Source organism: Stenella coeruleoalba, assembly GCF_951394435.1.
Source record: "Stenella coeruleoalba genome assembly, chromosome: 4".
In the NCBI taxonomy this organism is placed as follows: domain Eukaryota; kingdom Metazoa; phylum Chordata; class Mammalia; order Artiodactyla; family Delphinidae; genus Stenella; species Stenella coeruleoalba.
The window spans coordinates 27,595,009-27,621,563 of NC_137149.1; the positions used below are offsets into that span (position 1 = coordinate 27,595,009).

The 26,555-nt window shown below is 38.3% G+C and overlaps 1 protein-coding gene across 6 annotated transcripts in view; it reads left to right on the forward strand.

The window, feature by feature from the left end:
- Positions 1-26,555, forward strand: part of ZGRF1 (zinc finger GRF-type containing 1) — a 70,855-nt gene that overhangs the window by 19,743 nt on the left and 24,557 nt on the right. For 4 of the 6 annotated variants that reach the window (XM_079920361.1, XM_079920360.1, XM_079920363.1 and 1 more), the window contains 7 exons: positions 6,441-6,514; positions 8,072-8,122; positions 8,576-8,746; positions 9,965-10,048; positions 21,831-21,933; positions 22,025-22,122; positions 25,235-25,358. In XM_079920361.1, coding sequence (XP_079776487.1) covers positions 6,441-6,514; positions 8,072-8,122; positions 8,576-8,746; positions 9,965-10,048; positions 21,831-21,933; positions 22,025-22,122; positions 25,235-25,358 — 705 coding nt within the window. The remainder of the gene's footprint in view (positions 1-6,440; positions 6,515-8,071; positions 8,123-8,575; positions 8,747-9,964; positions 10,049-21,830; positions 21,934-22,024; positions 22,123-25,234; positions 25,359-26,555) is intronic. The other 2 variants (XM_079920364.1, XM_079920365.1) reach the window with 2 other exon arrangements.

Consider the following 26,555-nt stretch of genomic DNA (forward strand, 5'->3'; position numbering starts at 1 on the left):
TTTAGAATTTTATTCTTAAGTGAAGGCAGTAAAGGGAAAAATAATTTTCATCCAGTGCCTTTTTAAAATTCCTTTTATAAATAACCTCAAGTTCCAAAATGCACTTATTTTTGTTTCATTTGGTATAGTCTGAATGTTTACAGGAAAATAATGAAACCAAAAGTAACAATTGGCAAAAAGTGAAGTTTGCACTGGATATGGCTTTTTTTTTTAAGTTATTGAATTTTTTTAAAATTAATTAATTATTTTTTGGCTGCGTTGGGTCTTTGTTGCTGTGCGCGGCCTTTTCTCTAGTTGTGGCGAGCGGGGGCTACTGTTCCTTGCAGTGCATGGGCTTCTCATTGTGGTGGCTTCTCCTGTTGCAGAGCACGGGCTCTAGGCGCGCGGGCTTTAGTAGTTGCAGCACGCGGGCTCAGTAGTTGTGGCTCACAGGTTCTAGAGTGCAGGCTCAGTAGTTCTGGCACACGGGCTTAGTTGCTCCATGGCATGTGGGATCTTCCTGGACCAGGGCTTGAACCCGTGTCCCCTGCATTGGCAGGCAGATTCTTATCAACTGCACCACCAGGGAAGCCCCATGGCTATTTTTTTAAACGGTAGTTATCACGAAAATTATAGTCTTATTGGTGACTTTGCAAGAAACTGAGATTATTGAATTTCTTTTAAGGGAAAAATCCCAATTTAAACAGATACCTGATAAGGTGGTTTGGCCTAGCCACCCTGTCCTCCTTTTTTTTTCCTTTATGCACTTTCCTTTCTTTCTTTTTTTTTCCTTTTTTCCTGTAACATCTTTATTGGAGTATAATTGCTTTACAGTGTTGTGTTAGCTTTTGCTGTATAACAGAGTGAATCAGCTATATGCATATGTATATCCCCATATCCCTTCCCTCTTGCGTCTCCCTCCCACCCTCCTTATCCCACCCCTCTAGGGTGTAGCACAGCACCGAGCTGATCTCCCTGTGCTATGCAGCTGCTTCCCACTAGCTATCTATTTTACATTTGGTAGTGTATATATGTCATTGTTACTCTCTCACTTTGTCCCAGCTTACCCTGCCCCCTCCCCATGTCCTCAAGTCCATTCTCTACATCTGCATCTTTATTTCTGTCCTGCCCCTAGGTTCATCAGAACCATTTTTTTTTCTAGATTCTATATATATGCGTTAGCATACTGTATTTGTTTTTCCCTTTCTGAGTTACTTCACTCTGTATGACCAACTCTAGGTCCATCCACCTCACTACAAATAACTCAATTTTGCTTCCTTTTATGGCTGAGTAATATTCCATTGTATATATGTGCCACATCTTCTTTATCCATTCATCTGTTGATGGACACTTAGGTTGCTTCCATGTCCAGGCTGTTGTAAATAGTGCTGCAATGTATATTGTGGTACATGACTCTTTTTGAATTACGGTTTTCTTAGGATATATGCCCAGTAGTGGGATTGCTGGGTCGTATGGTAGTTCTATTTTTAGTTTTTTAAGGAAACTCCATACTGTTCTCCTTAGTGGCTATATGAATTTACATTCCCACCAACAGTTTAAGAGGGTTCCTTTTTCTCCGCAACCTCTCCAGCATTTATCGTTTGTAGGTTTTTTGATGATGGCCATTCTGACTGGTGTGAGGTGTAACCTCACTGTAGTATTTTTGTTTGTTTGTTTGTTTGTTTTTTTGTGGTACGCGGGCCTCTCACTGCTGTGGCCTCTCCCGTTGCGGAGCACAGGCTCTGGATGCGCAGGCTTAGCGGCCATGGCTCATGGGCCCAGCCGCTCCGCGGCATGTGGAATCTTCCTGGACCATGGCACGAACCTGTATGCCCTGCATCAGTGGCGGACTCTCAACCACTGCGCCACCAGGGAAGCCCTGGATTGGATTGTTTGTGTTTCTGATATTGAGCTGTATGAGCTGCTTGTAAATTTTGGAGATTAATCCGTTGTCAGTTGCTTCATTTGCAAATATTTTCTCCCATTCTGAGGGTTGTCTTCGTCTTCTTTATTTTTTCCTTTGCTGAGCAAAAGCTTTGAAGTTTCATTAGGTCCCATTTGTTTATTTTTGTATTTATTTCCATTTCTGTAGGAGGTGGGTCAAAAAGGATCCTGTTATGTTTTTTTGTTTTCTTTGTGGTACGCAGGCCTCTCACCGTTGCGGCCCCTCCCGTTGCGGAGCACAGGCTCCGGAGGCGCGGTCTCAGCGGCCATGGCTCATGAGCCCAGCCGCTCCACAGCATGTGGGATCCTCCTGGACTGGGGCACGAACCCGTGTCCCCTGCATTGGCAGGCGGACTCTCAACCACTGCACCACGAGGGAAGCCCCCCTTGTTATGTTTTATGTCATAGAGTGTCCTGCCTACATTTTCCTCTAAGAGTTTTATAGGGTCTGGCCTTACATTTAGGTCTTTAATCCATTTTGAGTTTATTTTTGTGTATGGTGTTAGGGAGTGTTCTAATTTCATTCTTTTACATGTAGCTGTCCAGTTTTCCCAGCACCACTTATTGAAGAGGCAGTCTTTCCTCTATCGTATACTCTTGCCTCCTTTATCAAAGATAAGGTGACCATATGTGTGTGGGTTTATCTGTGGGCTTTCTATCCTGTTCCATTGATCACTGTTTCTGTTTTGTGTCAGTACCATACTGCCTTGATTACTGTAGCTTTGTAGTATAGTCTGAAGTCTGGGAGCCTGATTCCTCCAGCTCTGCTTTTCTTAAGATTGCTTTGGCTATTCGGGGTCTTTTGTGTTTCCCTACAAATTGTGAAAATTTTTGTTCTAGTTCTGTAAAAAATGCCATTGGTAGTTTGATAGGGATTGCATTGAATCTGTAGATTGCTTTGGGTAGTATAATCATTTTCACAATGTTGATTCTTCCAATATAAGAACATGGTATATCTCTCCATCTGTTGGTTTCATCTTTAATTTCTTACATCAGTGTCATAGTTTTCTGGATACAGGTCTTTTGTCTCCTTGAGTAGGTTTATCCTAGGTATTTTATTCTTTTTGTTGCAGTGGTAAATGGGAGTGTTTCCTTAAATTCTCTTTCAGATTTTTCATAATTAGTGTATAGGAATGAGAAAGATTTCTGTGCCCTAATTTTGTATCCTGCTACTTTACCAAATTCATTGATTAGCTCTAGTACTTTTCTGGAAGTACCTTTAGGATTCTCTGTGTATAGTATCATGTCATCTGCAACAGTGGCAGTTGTACTTCTTCTTTTCTGAACTGGATTCCTTTTATTTTTCTTATCTGATTGCTTTGGCTAAAACTTCCAAAACTATGTTGAATAATAATGGTGAGAGTGGGCAACCTTTTCTTGTTACTGATCTTAGAGGAAATGGTTTCAGTTATTCACCATTGAGAATGATGTTGGCTGTGGGTTTGTCATATATGGCCTTTATTATGTTGAGGTAGGTTCCCTCTGTGCCTAGTTTCTGGAGAGTTTTTATCATAAATGGATGTTGAATTTTGTCAAAAGCTTTTTCTGCATCTATTGAGATGATCATATGGTTTTTTTCCTTCATTTGTTAATATGGTGTATCACGTTGATTGATTTGCATATATTGAAGAATCCTTGCATTTCTGGGATAAACCCCATTTGATCATGGTGTACGATCCATTTAATGTGCTGTTGGATTCTGTTTGCTAATTTTTTGTTGAGGATTTTTGCATCTGTGTTCATCAGAGATATTGGCCTGTAGTTTTCTATTTTTGTGACATTTTTGTCTGGTTTTGGTATCAGGGTGATGGTGGCATAGTAGAATGAGTTTGAGAGTGTTCCTCCCTCTGCTATATTTTGGAAGAGTTTGAGAAGGATGGGTGTTAGCTCTTCTCTAAATGTTTGATAGAATTTGCCTGTGAAGCCATCTGGTCCTGGGCTTTTGTTTGTTGGAAGATTTTTATTTATTTATTTTTTGTGGTACGCCGGCATCTCACTGTTGTGGCTTCTCCCGTTGTGGAGCACAGGCTCCAGACGCGCAGGCTCAGCGGCCATGGCTCATGGGCCCAGCTGCTCCACGGCATGTGGGATCCTTCCGGACCGGGGCACGAACTCACGTCCTCTGCATCGGCAGGCGGACTCTCAACCACTGCGCCACCACAGAAGCCCCCTGTTGGAAGATTTTTAATCATAATTTCAATTTCAGTGCTTGTGATTGGTCTATTTATATTTTCAGTTTCTTCCTGGTTCAGTCTCAGAAGGTTGTGCTCTTCTAAGAATTTGTCCATTTCTTCCAGGTTTTCCATTTTTTTGGCACATAGTTGCTTGTAGTAATCTCTCACAATCCTTTGTATTTCTGCAGTGTCAGTTACTTCTCCTTTTTCATTTCCAATTCTGTTGATTTGAGTCTTCTCACATTTTTTCGTGATGAGTCTGGCTAATGGTTTATCAATTTTGTTTATCTTCTCAAAGAACAAGCTTTTTGTTTCATTGATCTTTGATGTTTCCTTCATTTCTTTTTCATCTGTTTCTGATCTGATCTTTATGATTTCTTTCCTTCTGCTAACTTTGGGGTTTTTTTGTTCTTTCTCTAATTGCGTTAAGTATAAGGTTAGGTTGTTTATTTGAGTATTTTCTTGTTTCTTGTGGTAGGATTGTATTGCTATAAACTTCCCCCTTAGAACTGCTTTTGCTGCATACCATAGCTTTTGGGTTTTTGTGTTTTCATTGTCATTTGTTTCTAGGTATTTTCTGATTTCCTCTTTGATTTCTTCAGTGATCTCTTGGTTATTTAGTACTGTATTGTTTAGCCTCCATGTGTTTGTATTTTTTACAGTTTTTTTTTTCCTGTAATTGATATCTAGTCTCATAGCGATGTGGTTGGGAAAGATACTTAATATGATTTCAGTTTTCTTAAATTTAGTAAGGCTTGATTTGTGACCCAGAATATGGTCTGTCCTGGAGAATGTTCCATGAGCACTTGATAAGAATGTGTATTCTGTTGTTTTTGGATGGAATGTCCTATAAATATCAATTACGTCCATCTTGTTTAATGTGTCATTTAAAGCTTGTGTTTCCTTATTTATTTTCATTTTGGATGATTTGTCCATTCGTGAAAGTGAGGTGTGAAAGTCCCCTACTATTATTGTGTCACAGTTGATTTCCCCTTTTATGGCTGTTAGCATTTGCCTTGTGTATCGAGGTGCTCCTGTGTTGGGTGCATATATATTTACAATTGTTATATCTTCTTGGATTGATCTCTTGATCATTGTGTAGTGTCCTTCCTTGTCTCTTGTAACATTCTTTATTTTAAAGTCTATTTTATCTGATATGAGTATTGCTACTCCAGCTTTCTTTTGATTCCCATTTGCATGGAATATCTTTTTCCATCCCCTCACTTTCAGTCTGTATGTGTCCCTAGGTCTGAAGTGGGTCTCTTGTAGACAGCATATATACAGGTCTTGTTTTTGTATCCATTCAGCCAATCTGTGTCTTTTGGTTGGAGCATTTAATTCATTTACATTTAAGGTAATTATTGATATATATGTTCCTATTACCATTTTCTTAATTGTTTTGGGTTTGTTTTTGTAGATCTTTTCCCTCTCTTGTATTTCTTGCCTAGAGAAGTTCCTTTAGCATTTGTTGTAAAGCTGGTTTGGTGGTGCTGAATTCTAATAACTTTTGCTTATTTGTAAAGGTTTTAATTTCTCCATCGAATCTGAAAGAGATCCTTGCTGGGTAGAGTAATCTTGGTTGTAGGTTTTTCCCTTTCATCACTTTAAATATGTCCTGCTACTCCCTTCTGGCTTGCAGAGTTTCTGCTGAAAGATCAGCTGTTAATCTTATGGGGATTCCCTGTATGTTATTTGTTGCTTTTCCCTTGCTGCTTTTAATATTTTTTCTTTGTATTTAATTTTTGATAGTTTCATTAATATGTGTCTCGGTGTGTTTCTCTTTGGGTGTATCCTGTGGGTGGTACTCTCTGCTTCCTGGACTTGATTGACTATTTCCTTTCCCATGTTAGGGAAGTTTTCGACTAATCTCCAAATATTTTCTCAGACCTTTCTCAGAACGCTGAGTTCCCCCCATCCTCCTTTCCATTCTGTAGGCTTGCCAGCTTTTTCTGTCTCAGAGTCTTTACCCTTGTTCTGCCTTTCACCTGAACACCTTTACCCCTGCATAGCTAGTTTTTTCTTGTCTTCAGGTTTCAGCATAAATGTTACTTCCTGTGAGAGATCTCTTCAGGTCATCCTGCTAGCGTTACTCTCTCTCATTTCACCCTGTGTTATGAAACCCTTTTGTATCACAATCTGAATTTATTTATCTTCTGTGTCCCTTTCTTTTCAAGGGATCTTGTTTGTTTTGTTCACTGCTGTTTCCCCAGTGCCTGGCATACTGTATTTTGGAAATAATTGTTATATTCCTTGTTTCACTCAGTTTTAGATATAAGTTTTTAAAAATTTTAGAGCACTACTATATTTATGATGAATAAGATAATTGGATTTTGTCCATTCTAGCTAGGAAACCATTGACTGCAGTAGTTTCACAAGCTATACCAAAGTCTCCTCATCTGAACCAGGATCCTCAACAGGTACATATTTTTCTGTCAGTATATTTATTATTTTGATATAGAATGTTCTATAATTTGTAATGATACTATAGAAATACAGGAGTCTGAAGCTATGTTGGTTCATGACCTCTCCTGTATCTTAGTGATTTTTTTTATTGCATTGCTTGGCCAAAAGAAACCTAGCAGTTCCTTTTATTTAGTTAGTAGTATTAAAAACTTAGTAATTTGGTAAGCATTTTGTCCTTTTTTTCCAGTGTTATTGAGATATAATTGACCATATAACATTGTTTTAGTTTAAGATGTACAACATAATGATTTGATATATGCATATATTGTGAAATGGTTATGATAAGCATTTTATTTTTAAATAAACACAGTTACTAATGGAATGCATGCACTTGTTGGGCACTGTGCAACTTCTCAAAGCTTGGAATAGATTCAGTTTCTGGGTCCACATTGATTTTTGTATGGCAATTGATTTTTATCATAGCCATTTCCTAAAACCCAGCTTCACAAAGATATGATGTCACTGACAGAAATGACGTGAAATCTGATGTTGAAACTGAACTACCTTGAGTTTGCAGTTTGTTCCGTTTCTGACAGATGTCTAATGACACTGTGTTTCCCTCAAATTTAAAATATCTTGTGGAGCCTCGAGTTCACTGTGGCACCCCAAAGTACCTTGTTATACCAGTTTGGGAACCATGGAAATAATATAAAAAGTAATAGTACTAATTAGGATGAAATGAAATTCTACAATAAGTTATCTAGGTTAGTGTTTCTCAGTGAAGATGCTTTTAGCACTTTTGAAGAGACAGTTCTTTCCTTGTTTCATTTACCCCCAGTTTGTATCATATTCTATTTTCCATGTTACTGTTTTTTTAATAATATCAATTTTTTCCTCCTTTTTTTTTAAATACAGAAAAAGGTAAAGAAAAAATAAAACTTACCATACCACCTGGAGATAATTACTATTAACATTTCCAGCATTTTTGGCCTAATTTTAAAAATATGGTTAGATTGATAGGTACAAATAGTTTTATATCCTTTCTCCTTAATATCATATTGTATTTTCTCACATTATTAAGAACACTTACACATACCTTTTAAAGGTTACTTATCATTCCATCTCGTGGATATCCTTTGCTTTGGACAAACAGTTCCCTATTTTGGACATTTAGATCATTTCCAGCATTTTGCTTTTGTAAATAAAACTTTAGTAGATGTTTTTGCACATAAATTATTGTTTACGTTTAGTTATTTCCTTAGATTTGATTCTTAGAAATGGAACTGATAATTTGAGAGGCCAAGAACAACTTTCTTAGATTGTTGATATAAGTCAAATCAAAATATCTTAATGTTTTACAATATGAGTATTTGTTTCATTTCATATTTACCAGTACTGAGATCTTTTAAAATTCTTCCTAAGTGAAATAGTATTTAATCAACACTTAGTTTTTATTTCTTTGATTATTAGTAATGGTGACCTTATATTTCTTACATCTAAAAAAATCTATATTTTATTTCTAAGTTACGATTACCTTTTGGCTTATCTTATATTAATGTTCTATTCCTAAGATGATGAAAGAAAATGAAGTTGAACCAAGTAAATCACTTCAGTCTTTGCAGGTGAGTTAACTTTTAAAATGTAACATAGCCAGAAATTGTATTCGTATATATAAGTATGGCATGTAATTATACGTTTGTATTCTATATTGCCAGTTTTCAAATTTATTTGTAATTAGTTACCCTTTTATACTCATTTAGATGAGCCTACTGTCTTGTATAAGTGTCCTGTGTAGTCAGTAGAATTTGGGTAAATAACAAATATTTTATCATAAAGCTAATTTTTCAAACTTGCAAGCATTACCTAATCCAAGAATTGTCATTGACAATTACAACTGCATCTGCAGGCTCTGTTGCCTAGAACAGTACAAAATAAAACAAAATCCATTGTGGTGACTCAATCATTTTTCACCCTTATATTACAAGATCAAGTATAAAATAATGAACAGTCAGCAGCTGCTTACAAATGATCACATTCTTACTGGGTTTTTTTCACTTGAAAAAAATACGGTTTAGGGCTTCCCTGGTGGCGCAGTGGTTGAGAGTCTGCCTGCTGATGCAGGGGACACCGGTTCATGCCCTGGTCTGGGAGGATCCCACATGCCGTGGAGCAGCTGGGCCCGTGAGCCATGGCCACTGAGCCTGTGCGTCTGGAGCCTCTGCTCCGCAGTGGGAGAGGCCACAACGGTGAGAGGCCTGCATACCGCAAAAAAAAACAAAACAGAAAAACAGAAAAAAACGTTTTCAACTTTTTCAAGTATAATTATCACAAAGTATAAATTGCAAATTAACACTATCACTGTTTTTCCCTCCAGGATGAGTTGCCATTTAAATAAATGTCATATATATATATATATATATATATATATATATATATATTTTTTTTTAAATAAATGTCATATATTTTTAAAGCAAAATATTTTATAATCTCTAATGAAAAAGGTCTTAGAATCTTTTGCAAAAAAAAAATTTAAATCTTTTTGCATTAATATCAAAGTACACTTGTGTTTTTATAATAGCTTTCTTGCTACAACTCTCTGAATCAAACTCTTCATACACACCTAGTGATAGAAGGAACTTTCAAAACTTAAAATTAGGGTGCGCTTAATATTTAATGCCACCTTCACCTTATTGCTGTAAGTGTGATTAGTCACACAAAGCAAAGGAGCTAGAAGATACAATATACTAACTAATTTTTTAAACTCACTATATTCAAAAATGCTAGTTCTAAAATATGAGTTGAATGTTTTTAAGAGCTACCTGATTGGCAGTTGTGCTTATGTATATTGTTATAAAAGGAAAGTGACTATTATTTGAATAAATACACTATTTTACCTCTTTTAGTGGCATATTTTTTCTCCATATTTGTTAAACATAAAGAAATTACTTCTACAGTTGAGTTCATTTTCTGAGTCTGTAGTTCATATTAGAAATTATGGCTATTTTATATAGTTACTTGATGAACTAAAAATGACTAGTTGCTGTTGTCTGTATCTTGTGTTTTATGGTGGCTAGAAGATGATTCTCTCTTTAAATAAACTATTACACTTCTTTAATTTTACACTAATTTTTGAATTAAATAATCTGCATTAACATAAATATTAGTATGGGATTTATAACATACCCAGCAATGTTAAAAAAGAATTCAATTAAAAGTTTAGAATTCCAATTTTCTAATATGCTGAGTTTTTAAATTAACTAGTATAGTACTTTCTCTGCTAGAGCACTCCTTTGCCGGGGGTTGCTTATTGTATGTATGTATATAGAGAAGCAAGATGGAGATGACAAGTATCATCATTTTGAAAGGGCAGACTTAACTTTAAGTTTGAGGAATATTTTCCCATCAAACTCATAAACACCTACAAAACTATTTTAGCTAACATACTTATTGATATTTTATCCTAGTTCTTTTCCTTGGGCAGTGAAGAAGAGACTGCTTTTCTAGCTGTTATTCCTAAACAAATGGAGAGAGAAACCTGTGACCCCAAGGTAAAATTTGTGAAGAATTGATTTTCTAAGCCACAGTGTTTTCCTGCTGTTTTTTTACACAACTGTCAGAGTTTTCATAAGCAGAAGATTAGTGAGCAAAATGAATTAACCTGGTTTTAAGAACAAGAGACACTAATGACTCCTACCCCTTTTTTTGGTCTTGAGCCCTCTCTCTGTTACTAATGAACTAATAATGCGTTATGTATGCATAGGATATCCTAGGGATTGGGCACAAAGATATGTAAAGTACAGTTAATGAATGTTCTGTGTAGAACAAAGTGAAGATGTTTATAACTTTTAATTCATTATAGTTTACTCCACCACTTTTACTTCAGGCTGAAGGGATAGAAGTATATATAACCCAAGCTCTGAGTAATGCTACCCACTCCACAGCAAAAATTGATAGAGACAACAGCATATAAATGGTTGGGTTTTATAAATAGTGATTCTATTCTTAAAACTCAACAGATCTCTGGAAAGGATCTACATAGCATCAAAGAAAGCAAGGCACCTGTTTGTTTGTAGAGAATTTGTATTCCACATGAAACAAAGCAGAAATATACAGTCTTTAAAGGTTTAGACTTTTTTTTATTGATATATGTTATGTTTTAAAATTCAAAATAATGTTTTCAACAAAACTCTTGTTTCAGAGGCAATTTAGTTCCTTTCAAATGTGTGATTTAGAATCCTCATTTTTAAATAAGAGAATTTTCAGATTATGTATTTTTGCCATTCTGTTAATTTATCAGTTAGAAATAAATACATTCTTTATGTACATTCCTTTGACTCTACATACTCTTATTTTTCCACATTCTGGGTAGGCTTTGTCACCCTGCACAGAGTAAAAATCCTAGAACCCTCAATGGGGCAGCAGAGAAAGCCATCTGAAGTCTGAAAGCAGACCAAGTCTCTGAGGGGGTGAAAGCACCCCTCTGAGGTACATGTCTGTCTTGGTACTCTTAGGCCTTTGTTCTCAGAGCTATAGGATCAGATCATCTGGGAAGCTGGGAACCCAGCATCCCTCTTGCTAATATTCTGATAGTTTACAAAACCCTTAAAGGAAAATGCTTCCTCTGTTCCTTCTCTCTTCCCTTCCTATTATCATGTGTTTATTGATTGCCTCCTGTATTCCAAGCATGGTATTAAATGCAGGTGATATCCTGATGAAGCAGAAGCGTCTTTGCCCTCAAGGAGCTTGCAGTACAGTTAGTATACAGATAAGAAGAAACTTCATTGTAGTGTAATGTGATGTCTACAATGGAAAGTTGTGGGGAATTCCCTGGCAGTCCAGTGGTTAGGACTCCACGCTTTCACTGCGAAGGGCCCGGGTTTGATCCCTGGTCAGGGAACTAAGACTCCACAAGCCATGCAGTGTGGCCAAAACAAAAATAAAAAACCAAAAATGTTGTGTAATGTATAGTGGAAGCATAGAGGAAGGAGCACCTGTGTCTTTCTGGCTTAATCAACCCATTATCATTACACTCCTTGTGTTTGTAAAAAAATAAAAAAAAAATCATACTTATTAATGTTGACCTTGAATGCAGTTAAATCACTGCACTTTATTTATTTTTTAATGTTTTATTTATTTTTATTTATTTATCTTTGACTGTGTTGCTGTGCGCGGGCTTTCTTCTAGTTGCCACTAGCAGGGGCTGCTCTTCGCTGTGGTGCTCTGGCTTCTCATTGCAGTGGCTTCTCTTATTGCAGAGCATGGGCTCTAGGCGCGTGGGCTTCTGTAGTTGTGGCATGCAGGCTCAGTAGTTGTGGCTTGTGGGCTTTAGCGCACAGGCTCAGTAGTTGTGGCACATGGGCTTAGTTGCTCCGCGGCATGTGGGATTTTCCCGGACCAGGACTGAAACCCATGTCCTCTGCATTGGCAGGCGGATTCTTAATCACTGTGCCACCAGAGAAGCCCCAATCACTGCACTTTAAATTAGTCTACCCTTAACATATTTTAGGATAATAGGAATATTTCCTGGTTTTCAGTATTAGTCTCTTAGTAATTATTTACATTAACTAATATTCAATAGAAAGCCGAATTATGCATTATTTTCTTTGTATGTGTGTATTGTAAATATGTATACTTATGTAATACTCATTTTTAATAATTTACTATAGCCTGTTGAATTTCAAGGGCATCAAGTGAAAGGATCAGCTGCTAGTGCTGTGATAGTGAGAGGACACAGCTCACAGCTTGAATGCAGTCAGTTTCCAGATAGCATTGTGTATGAAAACTGCACGACAAACAGTTGTTTTTTGACACCAGAGTTGCCTAGCACTTGTATGCAGATTGACTTCTTTCAGGTAAAAAAAAAAAAAGTATATATATATATATATATATATATATATTTAGTTTATTTAATTTATTTATTTTTGGCTGCATTGGGTCTTCAGTTGCTACGCATGGGCTTTCTCTAGTTGCAGCGAGTGGGGGCTACTGTTCGTTGCAGTGCGTGGGCTTCTCATTGTGGTGGCTTCCCTTGTTGCGGAGCATGAGCTCTAGGCACGCGGGTTTCAGTAGTTGTGGCACGTGGGCTCAGTAGCTGTGACTCACGGGCTGTAGAGCACAGGCTCAGTAGTTGTGGCACATGGGCTTAGTTGCTCCGTGGCATGTGGGATCTTCCTGGACCAGGGCTCGAACCTGTGTCCCCTGCACTGGCAGGTGGATTCTTAACCACTGCACCACCAGGGAAGCCCTTAAAAATATTTTTATAGCTGCATCTTGCCAAATCATTTTCTTTATGTCAATACTAAATTTTGTAAAGAGAGTATATTTAAATCTTTGTACAGTTGTAAGTTAAAAAAAAGTTTAGTAAATTGACAAGAAATATCATATCTTAAATCAAACTAAATAAGACAAAAATATTTGAAAGATTTACTGCCTTTTTAGGATCAGGAATTTAAAGGATTACTTTTCACTTCAGACAATAGTAGAAATTTATGACAAGAACAGATAGGCAGATTACATATAGAAAATATATTTAACAGCTAGCAGATTTTTTTTCCTTCTAATATCCACCCCTCTCCCCACTAAGTAGGACACCAAGTACCTCTCATTGCTACCCAAATAGAAAAGGTTATGGAGAAAGGATGTATGCATATATTTGAAACAGTAACTGTTAAAGAGACTTTTTTAAACTTTTCCCTTTTTTATTAAAGCATAATGCACATACAAAATAAGTGCACAGACTGTAAGTGCTCAGCCCAATAATTACCACAAAGTGAACACACCCATGTAACCTCCACCCTTAAGAAATAGAGCATTACCAGCATCTCAGAAGTACCCCTTCTGCCCCCTTTCAATCACTACCCCTTCCATTCTCCCCAAAGATAACCACCATTTTGACTTATAATACCATATATTAGTTTTGCTTTTAAAACTTTAAATAGAGTAATACACAGTGTTTTGTGTGTGTGTCTGCCTTCTTTTGTTCAACATTGCAGTTTTGAAATTCATCCATGTTGTTGCTTGTCGCTGTAGTTTATTCATTTTCGTTGCTGGTGTAGGATTCCATTGTGTAAATACACCCCAATACATTCTTCAGTTGTTTAGGTCGTTTGCCTTTGGAGGTTATCACAGATAATACTGCTGTGAATAATCATGTACTATCGTGAATGTGTATACACATGACATGCTTCTGTTATTTACACTACCTAGAAGTGTGATTATTGAGTCACTAGATATGCATGTCTTTACTTTTAGTAGATAATGCCAAACTGCTTTCCAAAATGGTTATTAGAGTTTATATTTTCTATCAGGAATGTATGAGAGTCCCCATCACTCTACATCTTCATTAACACTTGGTGCTGACAGTTTTTTGTTTTGAATTTTAGCTATTCTGGTGGGTATGTAGTGTTATTTCATTGTGGTTTTAATTTGCATTTTCCTGCCTAATAATGAGGTTAGGACCTTTTTGTATATTATTAGCCTTCTCTGTAATCCTCTCTCATGAAGTGTTTGTTAAGCTTTCTTCCTCAGTTTTTTTTTTTTTTTTTTAATTTATTTATTCACTTATTTACTTTTGGCTGTGTTGGGTCTTCGTTTCTGTGCGAGGGCTTTCTCTAGTTGTGGCAAGCGGGGGCCACTCTTCATCGCGGTGCGCGGGCCTCTCACTGTCGCGGCCTCTCTTGCTGCGGAGCACAGGCTCCAGACGCACAGAGCTCAGTATTTGTGGCTCACGGGCCCAGTTGCTCCGTGGCACGTGGGATCTTCCCAGACCAGGGCTCGAACCCGTGTCCCCTGCATTGGCAGGCAGACTCTCAACCACTGCGCCACCAGGGAAGCCCCCTTCCTCAGTTTTTAATTGGCGTGCTTATCTTCCCTGACTCTGACTTATCTTTCATTCTTAATGATGCCTTTGATGAATGGAAGTTTATAATTTTCAATACAATACAATTTATCTGTTGTTTCCTTTCTGATTATTGCTTTTTTGTCTTATTTTAGAAGTCTTTCTCTACCCTAAGGTCATAAAGATACTCTCATGTTATCTTGTAGAAGCTTTATTATTTTGCCTTTCACACTTTGATCTGTATTTCACCTATAATTGATTTTTTTTTTTTTTTTTGCGGTATGCGGGCCTCTCACTGTTGTGGCCTCTTCCGTTGCGGAGCACAGGCTGTGGACGTGCAGGCTCAGCGGCCATGGCTCACAGGCCCAGCCACTCCGCAGCATGTGGGATCTTCCCGGACCAGGGCACGAACCCGTGTCCCCTGCATCGGCAGGCGGACTCCTAACCACTGCACCACCAGGGAAACCCTTCGCTTGGATTTTTAATGTTATATTTAGTGGAATATTCTTTTATATTTATTTGAGCATAGTGTTTTATTGTATATCGTACTGTTTTGTTTTCTTGTCTTTCTGTGAACACAATACTTTTTATTAACCTTTTTAAATTTTTTAATTTAATTTAATTTTTTTATACAGCAGGTTCTTATTAGTCATCAGTTTTATACACATCAGTGTGTACATGTCAATCCCAATCGCCCAATTCATCCCACCCCAGCCCCCCAATGGCATTCCCCTCTTGGTGTCCATACGTTTGTTCTCTACATCTGTGTCTCAACTTCTGCCCTGCAAACCAGTTCATCTGTACCATTTTTCTAGGTTCCACGTATATGCGTTAATATACAATATTTGTTTTTCTCTTTCTGACTTACTTCACTCTGTATGACAGTCTCTAGATCCATCCACGTCTCAACAAATGATCCAATTTCATTCCTTTTTATGGCTCAGTAATATTCCATTGCATATATGTACCACATCTTCTTTATCCATTCATCTGTCGATGGGCATTTAGGTTGCTTCCATGTCCTGGCTATTGTAAATAGTGCTGCAATGAGCATTGGGGTGCATGTGTCTTTTTAAACTATGATTTTTCTCTGGATATAAGCCCAGTAGTGGGATTGCTGGATCATATGGTAATTCTATTTTTAGTTTTTTAAGGAACTTCCATACTGTTCTCCATAGTGGCTGTATCAATTTTCATTCCCACCAACAGTGCAAGAGGGTTCCCTCTACTCCACACCCTCTCCAGCATTTGTTCTTTGTAGATTTTCTGATGATGCCCATTCTAACTGGTGTGAGGTGATAACCTCATTGTAGTTTTGATTTTCATTTCTCTAATAATTAGTGATGTTGAGCAGCTTTTCATGTGCTTCGTGGCCATCTGTATGTCTTCTTTGGAGAAATGTCTATTTAGGTCTTCTGCCCATTTTTAGATTGGGTTGTTTGTTTTTTTAATATTGAGCTGCCTGAGCTGTTTATATATTTTGGATATTAATCCTTTGTCTGTTGATTCGTTTTCAAATATTTTCTCCCATTCTGAGGGTTGTCTTTTCATCTTGTTTATGGTTTCCTTTGCTGTGCAAAAGCTCTGAAGTTTCATTAGGTCCCATTTGTTTATTTTTGTTTTTATTTCCATTACTCTAGGAGGTGGATCAAAAAAGATCCTGCTGTAATTTATGTCAAAGAGTGTTCTTCCTATGTTTTCCTCTAAGAGTTTTATAGGGCCCGGTCTTACATTTAGGTCTAGAATCCATTTGGAGTTTATTTTTGTGTATGGTGTTAGGGAGTGTTCTAATTTCATTCTTTTACATGTTGCTGTCCAGTTTTCCCAGCACCACTTACTGAAGAGACTGTCTTTTCTCCATTGTATATCCTTGCCTCCTTTGTGATAGATTAGTTGACCATAGGTGTGTGGGTTTATCTCTGGGCTTTCTATCTTGTTCCATTGATCTATGTTTCTCTTTTTGTGCCAGTACCATATTGTCTTGGTTACTGTAGCTTTGTAGTATAGTCTGAAGTCAGGGAGTCTGATTCCTCCAGCTCTGTTTTTTTCCTTCAAGACTGCTTTGGCTCTTTGGAGTCTTTTGTGTCTCCATACAAATTTTAAGATTTTTTGTTCTAGCTCTGTAAAAAATGCCATTGGTAATTTGATAGGGATTGCATTGAATCTGTAGATTGCTTTGGGTAGTATAGTCATTTTCACAATATTGATTCTTCCAATCCAAGAACATGGTATTTCTCTCCATCTGTTGGTATCATCTTTAATTTCTTACATCAGTGTCTTACAATTTTCTGCATACAGGTCTTTTGTCTCCCTAGGTAGGTTTATTCATAGGTATTTTATTATTTTTGTTGCAATGGTAAATGGGAGTGTTTCCTTAATTTCTCTTTCAGATTTTTCATCATTAGTGTATAGGAATGCAAGAGATTTCTGTGCATTCATTTTGTATCCTGCAACTTTACCAGATTCATTGATTAGCTCTAGTAGTTTTCTTGTGGCATCTTTAGGATTCTCTATGTATAGTATCATGTCATCTGGAAACAGTGACAGTTTTACTTCTTCTTTTCCAATTTGTATTCCTTTTATTTCTTTTTCTTCTGTGATTGCCGTGGCTAGGACTTGCAAAACTATGTTGAATACTGGTGGTGAGAGTGGACATCCTTGTCTTTTTACTGATCGTAGAGGAAATGCTTTCAGTTTTTCACCGTTGAGAATGATGTTTGCTATGGGTTTGTCATATATGACCTTTATTATGTTGAGGTAGGTTCCCTCTATGCCCACTTTCTGGAGAGTTTTTATCATAAATGGTGTTGAATTTTGTCAAAAGCTTTTTCTGCATCTATTGAGATGGTCATAATGGTTTTTATTCTTCAGTTTGTTAATATGGTATATCACATTGATTGATTTCCATCTATTGAACAATCCTCATATCCCTGGGATAAATCCCACTTAATCATGGTGTATGATGCTTTTAATGTGCTGTAGGATTCTTTTTGCTAGTACTTTGTTGAGGATTTTTGCATCTATATTCATCAGTGATATTGGTCTGTAATTTTCTTTATTTGTAGTATCTTTGTCTGGTTTTGGTATCAGGGTGATGGTGGCCTCATAGAATGAGTTTGGGAGTGTTCCTTCCTCTGCAATTTTTGGAAGAGTTTGAGAAGGACGGGTGTTAGCTCTTCTCTAAATGTTTGATAGAATTTACCTGTGAAGCCATCTGGTCTTGGACTTTGGTTTGTTGGAAGATTTTTAATCACAGTTTCAATTTGATTCCTTGTGATTGCTCTGTTCATATTTTCTATTTCTTCCTGGTTCAGTCTTTGAAACTTATACCTTTCTAAGAATTTGTCCATTTCTTCCAGGTTGTCCATTTTATTGGCATAGAGTTGCTTGTAGTAGTCTCTTCGGATGCTTTGCATTTCTGCGGCGTCTGTTGTAACTTCTCCTTTTTCCTTTCTAATTTTATTGATTTGAGTCCTCTCCCTCTTTTTCTTGATGAGTCTGGCTAATGGTTTATCAATTTTGTTTATCTTCTCAAAGAACCAGCTTTTAGTTTTATTGATCTTTACTTTTGTTTTTTTTGTTTCTATTTCATTTATTTCTGCTCTCATCTTTATGATTTTTTTCCTTCTGCTAACTTTGGGTTTTGTTTGTTCTTCTTTCTCTAGTTCCTTTAGGTGTAAGGTTAGATTGTTTACTTGCGATTTTTCTTGTTTCTTGAGGTAGGCTTGTATAGCTATAAACTTCCCTCTTAGAACTGCTTTTGCTTCCTCCCATAGGTTTTGGATCATCGTGTTTTCATTGTCATTTGTCTCTAGGTATTTTTTGATTTCCTCTTTTATTTCTTCAGTGATCTCTTGATTATTTAGTAATGTATTGTTTAGCCTCCATGTGTTTGTGTCTTTTACGTTTTTTTCCCTGTTATTCATTTCTAATGTCAAAGTGTTGGGGTCAAAAAAGAAGCTTGATATGATTTCAATTTTCTTAATTTTACTGAGGCTTGATTTATGACCCAAGATGTGATCTATCCTGGAGAATGTTCCGTGCACACCTGAGAAGAAAGTGTAATCTGCTGATTCTGGTTGGAATGTCCTATAAATATCAATTCAATCTATCTGGACTATTGTGTCATTTAAAGCTTGTGTTTCCTTATTAATTTTCTGTTTGGATGATCTGTCCATGTAAGTGAGGTGTTAAAGTACACCACTATTATTCTGTTACTGTCGATTTCCTCTTTTAGAGCTGTTAACAGTTGCCTTATATATTGAGGTGCTCCTCTGTTGGGTGCATATATATTTATAATTGTTATATCTTCTTGGATTGATCCCATAATCATTGTGTAGTGTCCTTCCTTGTCTCATAACATTCTTTATTTTAATATCTATTTTATCTGATATGAGTATTGCTACTCCAGATTTCTTTTGGTTCCCATTTGCATGGAATATCTTTTTCCATCCCCTCACTTTCAGTCTGAATGTGTCCCTAGGTCTGAAGTGGGTCTATTGTAGACAGCATATAGATGGGTCTTGTTTTTGTATCCATTCAGCAAGCCTGTGTCTTTTGGTTGGAGCATTTAATCCATTCACGTTTAAGGTAATTATCGATATGTATGTTCCTATGACCATTTTCTTAATTGTTTTGGATTTGTTTTTGTAGGCCCTTTTCTTCTCTTGTGTTTCCCACTTAGAGAACTTCCTTTAGCATTTGTTGTAGAGCTGGTTTGGTGGTGCTGAATTCTCTTAGCTTTGCTTGTCTGTAAAGCTTTTGATTTCTCCATCGAACCTGAATGAGATCCTTGCCGGGTAGAGTAATCTTGGTTGTATGTTCTTCCCTTTCATCACTTTAAGTATATCATGCCACTCCCTTCTGGCTTGTAGAGTTTCTGCTGAGAAATCAGCTGTTAACCTTCTGGGAGTTCCCTTGTATGTTATTTGTTGTTTTTCCCTTGCTGCTTTCAAGAATTTTTCTTTGTCTTTAATTTTTGCCAGTTTGATTACTATGTGTCTCGGCTTGTTTCTCCTTGGGTTTATCCTGTATTGGACTCGCTGCGCTTCCTGGGCTTGGGTGGCTATTTCCTTTCGCATGTGAGGGGAGTTTTCGACTATAATCTCTTCAAATATTTTCTCGGGTCCTTTCTCTCTCTCTTCTTCTTCTAGGACCTATATAATGCGAATGTTGTTGTGTTTAATGTTGTCCCAGAGGTGTCTTAGGCTGTCATCATTTCTTTTCATTCTTTTTTTATTCTGTTCCGCAGAAGTGAATTCCAGCATTCTGTCTTCCAGTTCACTTATCCATTCTTCTGCCTGAGTTATTCTGTTATTGATTCCTTCTAGTGTAGTTTTCATTTCAGTTATTGTATTGTGCATCTCTGTTTGTTTGTTCTTTAATTCTTCTAGGTCTTTGTTAAACATTTCTTGCATCTTCTTGATCTTTGCCTCCATTCTTTGTCCGAGGTCCTGGATCATCTTCCCTATCATTTTTCTGAATTCTTTTTCTGGAAGGTTGCCTGTCTCCACTTCATTTAGTTGTTTTTCTGGGGTTTTATCTTATTCATTTATCTGGTACATAGCCCTCTGCCTTTTCATCTTGTCTGTCTTTCTGTGAATGTGGGTTTTGTTCCACAGGCTGCAGGATTGTAGTTCTTCTTGCTTCTGCTGTCTGCCCTCTGGTGGATGAGGGTAACTAAGAGATTTGTGCAAGTTTCCTGATGGGAGGCACTGGTGGTGGGTAGAGCTGACTGTTGCTCTGGTGGGCAGAGCTCAGTAAAACTTTAATCTGCTTGACTGCTGATGGGTGGAGCTGGGTTCCATCCCTATTGGTTGTTTGGCCTGAGGCAACCCAACCCTGGAGCCTACCCGGGCTCTTTGGTGGGGCTAATGGCTGACTCTGGGAGGGCTCACGCCAAGGAGTACTTCCCAGAACTTCTGCCAGTGTCCTTGTCCCCACGGTGAGCCACAGCCACCACCCGCCTCTGCAGGAGACCCTCCAACACTAGCAGGTAGGTCTGGTTCAGTCTCCCCTGGGGTCACTGCTCCTTCCCCTGGGTCCCGATGTACACACTACTTTGTATGTGCCCTCCAAGAGTGGAGTCTCTGTTTCCCCCAGTCCTGTCGAAGTCCTGCAATCAAATCCCACTAGCCTTCAAAGTCTGATTCTCTAGGAATTCCTCCTCCTGTTGCCGGACCCCCAGGTTGGGAAGCCTGACGTGGGCCTCAGAACCTTCACTCCAGTGGGTGGACTTCTGTGGTATAAGTGTTCTCCAGTCTGTGAGTCACCCACCCAGCAGTTACGGGATTTGATTTTACTGTGATTGCGCCCCTCCTACCATCTCATTGTGGCATATCCTTTGTCTTTGGATGTGGGGTATCTTTTTTGGTGAGTTCCAGTGTCATCTTGTTGATGATTGTCCAGCAGCTAGTTGTGATTCTGGTGTTCTCACAAGAGGGAGTGAGTACACGTCCTTCTACTCCGCCATCTTGGTTCAGGGCCACAAATTTCGCTTCATCCTTAATTTTCTCCCACCAAAAGTATCAGCTTTTGTGAAGGCACCGTCAGTGGCTGCTTGTTTGTTGTATTTCCAGTGCCTCACTCTGTGCCTGACAGATAGAAGCTATCCATGAATACCTTTTTTTGTTTCTAATTGGAGTATAGTTGCTTTACAATGTTGTGTTAGTTTCTGCTCTTTATTAATCTTTATTTTTGGCTTTATTGGGTCTCCCTTGCTGCACGTGGGCTTTCTCTAGTTGCGGTCAGCGGGGGCTACTCTTCATTGCGATGCCCAGGCTTCTCGTTGTGGCTTCTCTTTGCAGAGCATGGGCTCTAGGCGCCGGGCTTCAGTAGTTGTGGCACACGGGCTCTGTAGTTGTGGCTCGTGGGCTTCAACAGTTGTGGCTCGTGAGCTCTAGAGCGCAGGCTCAGTAGTTGTGACGCACAGGCTTAGTTGCTCCACGGCATGTGTGATCTTCCCAGACCAGGGCTCAAACCCATGTCCCCTGCGTTAGCAGGTGGATTCCTAACCACTGTGTCACCAGGGAAGTCCCCACAGTACAGTTTTTTCAATGCTAAATCCTAGTGTGATCTTTCTGAAGGCATTTAAACAGCAGAATTGCTTAATATGTCTAATGTTAACAATGCACAGTCATATTTAAGTCATCATTAGTTGAATAGTATTACTACTTTGCATATAGTTGCACTTGCACAGGCAAAGACAACTATGTCACAGATGTTGCCTGTGCTGTTAGAGATGTAAAAATGTCATTTTTGAGGTGCATCCCTATTTCAAAGTTGTTAAGATGTAAGAAACTTGAGTCATAAGAATTGATGAAATATAATGTACCCTGCTTTTCCAGAATGGAACTGGCTTTATAACATATTTCTTTCTGTTTGTCTGTGTCTCAGGTTATAACTATAAACTATATGTGTAGAGAGAGATAGGTAAAGATATGGATATGCACACACATTTTTTCTGAACTGATAAGTAGATCTCTCTTTTCTAGTTCCCAGATGAAGAAAACTTTCCAAAAGGAGGTACTAGCTTTAATATTGAAGAGAATTTTCAAGTGACAGCTGAGTCTAATAAGGACTCAGTTGAAAATGATTGTAAGTAAATTATAAATAAAATGTAACATTAAGAAGTTATTTGACATTGAACAAACTATGTAAAGATCCATGCTTTTTTTTCCCCCCACAGCAATTTTAGATTTCCCTCCTAAAGATTCAGGACATTTATATAATTATTTGGATTATAATTTTAAATCAACAGAGAGGACTTCGTGGGAAGCAAATAAGGTATAATGTAAACAAAGGTTTTTTTGTTGGTTTTGTTGCCTGCACCCTGCGGCTCATGGGATCTTCGTTCCCTGACCAGGGATTGAACCCAGACCCCAGCAGTGAAAGTGCTGAGTCCTAACCATTGGCCCACCAGGGAATTCCCTAAACAAAGTTTTAACAGTTGTGAGTAAAAAATTTTTGTGGTCTTATAAGAAATGACTCTACTAAAAACTAAAATGATAAAATTCTTAAGACTAGATGATTTTTTTAACATGATCAAGAAAGTTTATGAACAACCAACCATGATTATTTTAGTAATGAAACAGCACAGAATAATTTTTGTTAGAATAAATAACAAAATGTGGATTACTGCTATCTTCTTTGTTATTCAAATGTTTTATTTTTTGCAGTGTGACATGAAATGCGAGGCATACATAATTAGAAAGGAAAAAATAGAATTAGATGAATCAATTAAAAATGAGGGCTTCCCTGGTGGCGCAGTGGTTGAGAGTCTGCCTGCTGATTCAGGGGACATGGGTTCGTGCCCTGGTCCGGGAGGATTCCACGTGCCGCGAAGCGGCTGGGCCCATGAGCCATGGCCGCTGAGCCTGCGCGTCCGGAGCTCCGCAGCGGGAGAGGCCACAACAGTGAGAGGCCCGCGTACCACAAAAAAAAAAAAAGAGAGGTTTAAAAATAATTTTGTAAAGGAGCTGAAGATAAGATAAACTTGAAAAGTTAATAGCTTTCTTAAACCAAGTAGAAAATATACCAGAAAAAGAGTCCCAAGAGTAGTAACAAATGATATGCAATGAAGTGCCTAGGCATGATCTTAATTGGAAATGTGTGGAACATGTGTGAAATGAGCAATGAAATTTTACTGTGAAATATAAAATGTATGAATAAATAGGAATTCAGCAGTGTTTACTGAATGCCTTCTATAGGTCAGGAACTTGTTAAGACTTGGATATAGAGTGTTGGACAAAACAGGAATGATCTCTGATTTTAAAGGCCAGCAGGGGAGAGAGATGTTACTCCAGAGAACAAACAAACTGAGATAATTGCTATACAGAAAAGTTGTGAAGATACTCTGAAATTATAGGGGAATCTACTTTATAGATGATTAGGAAGGCTTCTCCAGCTGTGGCAGCAGAAGGGGGAAGAACATACCCCGTACAGAAACAGCAAGTGTAAATACCCTGCGATTGAAAAGAGTTGGGTGGGTTCAAGAATGTGAAAGGAGATCAAAGTAGCTGGATTGTGGAAAGTGACAGGGAAAGTGGTAATTAAATGAAATTGGGAAAGGGAGCAGGACCAGACATACAAAGCCTTGCAGGTCAGGTTAAGAACTTTGATATTGCTCTGTGTTCCCCGGGGAAATCACTGAAGGGTTTTCAGCAGAACACCCATTACATTTACATTTTTAAGAGATCTTGCTGGCTGCTGGGTGGAAGATGCATGGGATGGGCACTGTGGTGGAAGCCAGGGAACCAGTCAAGAGGAGCCGTAGACGATAGTGACTTGAAATAGAGATTGTGGCAGTGAAAGTGTAGAGCAGTTGATAAATAGATTTAAGATAAATTTTTGAGTTAGAAGCATGGATGTTGCTGGATTGGATGTAGAGAGTAGGATGAAGGAAGGGCAGGAGAAAGACTCCTGGCTATTTTGACTTAACAGCATGGACTGAGGTGGGTTTACTGAGTGGAGTAAGATGCAGGACTCTATTAGTTGGCTAGGGTTGCTGTAACAAAATAAGCCACAGGATAAGTGGCTTAAACAACAGAAATTTATTTTGTAACAGTTCTGGAAGGTAGAAGTTCAAGATCAAGTTTCTGGTGAGAACTCTATTCCTGGCTTACAGATGGCTACTTTTCACTATGCCCTCTCACTATGTCCTCACATGTCCTTCCTTGGTATGTGCACATGGAGAGAGAGAGAGCAAGAGAGAGCACAGCGAGTGAGAACTCTCTTGTTATAAGGACGCTAATTCTGTCAGATTAGGGCACCACTCTCATGACCTCATTTAGCCTTTATTACCTCTTAAAGGCCCTGTCTCCAAATACAGTCACACTGGGGGACAGGGAAAGGAAGAAAGCAATAATAAAAGGTGTTGAGTCCAGCTGGGAACCCTCTAAGAGGCCTATAAAACAAAACTCAGAATTGTCCTCCCAAAGAATGAGGAAAGTAAGGTATTTATGCACCAATTCCCATCCCTCTTTGGCTGAAGATTACTCCTGGGCATATTAACCACCTGGCACTTCTGGTCTGCCCTACCTGCTGTCCCAGCGCGCTCCCGCAGCCGCTGTCCTCAGGCAGAATGATGCAGATGCTAGAGGTAGGAAGCCTGGGACAGGTAGGGGAGCAATTCCTCAACTGTAGATGACCTCATAGATGGGCCAAGGACACACGGCCAGGACAGCAGCAGCGTCTGCTACAGTGGTTAATGGTGGAAAGTTTAGGAAGTTTTCAGTGGGCTGTGCTTCCTGCCATGTGGAGGAATCTGGTCTACAGGGAAAGACAGAGAAGCAGACTTTCAGAGAAAGAGACGGAGTTAGTGACAGCGGTGGAAGCCCTGATTCCAGCTGCCTGTGAGGCCCAAGCCCCAGTTTTGTCTGTTCAATTAGTATTAGATTTTTAGGGTGATTAATTTCTGGAAGCAGCAACAAAATTAAATACTGTTCTAAGGAGAATAACATAGAGAATAATATGACTGTTCAGATGTGGAATATATCAAAAAAGTCCTCCTAGACCTGAGGACCTAAGAGAAAGCTGTCCTTGGGTTTTCAGGAAGTTTTACCTTCACAGCTCCAAACATAAGATCTGATTAAGCCTGAGACCCTTAGACTGGAAACTGATCTTCACAACCAAATCCCCGTAACCCAGATCAATCCAGATCAGAATCTGACCCATTTCAAGTAAATCCAACAGGTTTTATGTTCTGTATTTCACTTTCTATTATTCTTGTTTATTTTAGTGAGTTTACTCTGTCCTGCCCCTTTTGGAGGAAGCTTTGCCCCACTATAGCTCTACACAATGTGCTTGAAAGCATTATTTTTACAATAGTTATTAGAATTCATTCAAACTATAGGGGAAAAGATTTTGATCTGTAGTTTTGTCTCTTCTTTCTGGATAGGTGACATCACCAGAACAAACGATCTCCACATTAAGCCCTGTTTCTACTTTACCTTTGAACTCAAGAGATGAAGACTTCATACTGGAATTCTCTGAGGAGTCCCTGAAAGCAAGAACTTTACCTGGTGATTTTCACTTTCTCAACTTAGACAGTTGCTACCATATGGCTCTAATCTGTCTGTCCATGTAAAGTGAAGTTTTTTATTTGAGAGATTGTTACTAAACTAAAAATAATCTTGAAACCAGATTCAATGTCTTACGCCCTCAAACCTTCCCACACCCTCTCTCCCTTTTGACTTTTTCTATTGGAGACGGCTCTTATTTTCAAATACAATACTCCCAGCTTTCTAGTTCCTTCTTATTTCTTCTCTCATCTTCTCATCACAGACCTCTAAAAGTGTCTTCTACCATTGCCAACACTTCTCACAGCTGTAACTCCAGAGCCCGGCCCCTCTATAGCCCCTTCCCCTCTCAGGGAAAGGATTCATTGTGAATGTCTGGTCATGGTTGACCTTAGCATAACCTCTTAGTTCCCCTCTTTTGCTTTGGGATCCTGGCATATCAGGGAACTCTTCAGTTGCTGCTACCTCAATTGCATTCTCAGACCTCTGTTTTCATACATTCTGACTCTTCCCTGTGAGTAATTTCCTGCTTCTTGATAAGTATAATACATTCTGTAGGATCCCTTTCGCTAACTTTTCTTTTTCTCTCTCTTTTCTTGTAATCTCATCCATGTATCTTCCCTTGATTCTGAAGTTATGTTGGGTGAGGGGTGAAGTTGTAGATAATTTTTTGGTCCTGGGTGGATGATATAAAAATAAAAACTAATGTGTCCGGGTAGCTGGGTTGAAGAAGGTTTAGTAGGTGTGGTTGATAGAGGAAACAAGGTAGGAAAGAGTCAGTATGGGAGCTGTGGGTATCTAAAACAGGTGAGGTGACAATGGCCTGTAGATGATTTACACAGTTATACCACGAATCTTTTACTATTTAATGAGGTTTTAACTTTTCTGTCAGTGTTGCTTGATCAGCTTGTTAGAATTACAAGGTAACAGTTTATAAAAAAATATCATTGACTCACCTGCTGTTCTACTACCTTCCCAAGTGACCTCCAGAGTTTATTCCCAACAAAATAGAAACTCTATCAAGAAGGTACATTATTATAAAATAGGAAACCATAGCATTTCAGAGAAAAACTTTAAGCTTATATAGTTCCCATGCAGTATTATTCATTATTTATTCAACAAATATTACTGCTTTTTACATTTTCAGGAATATATCAATTACTAACAATGCTGACAGAAGGAATTATAAAACTCAGCCAA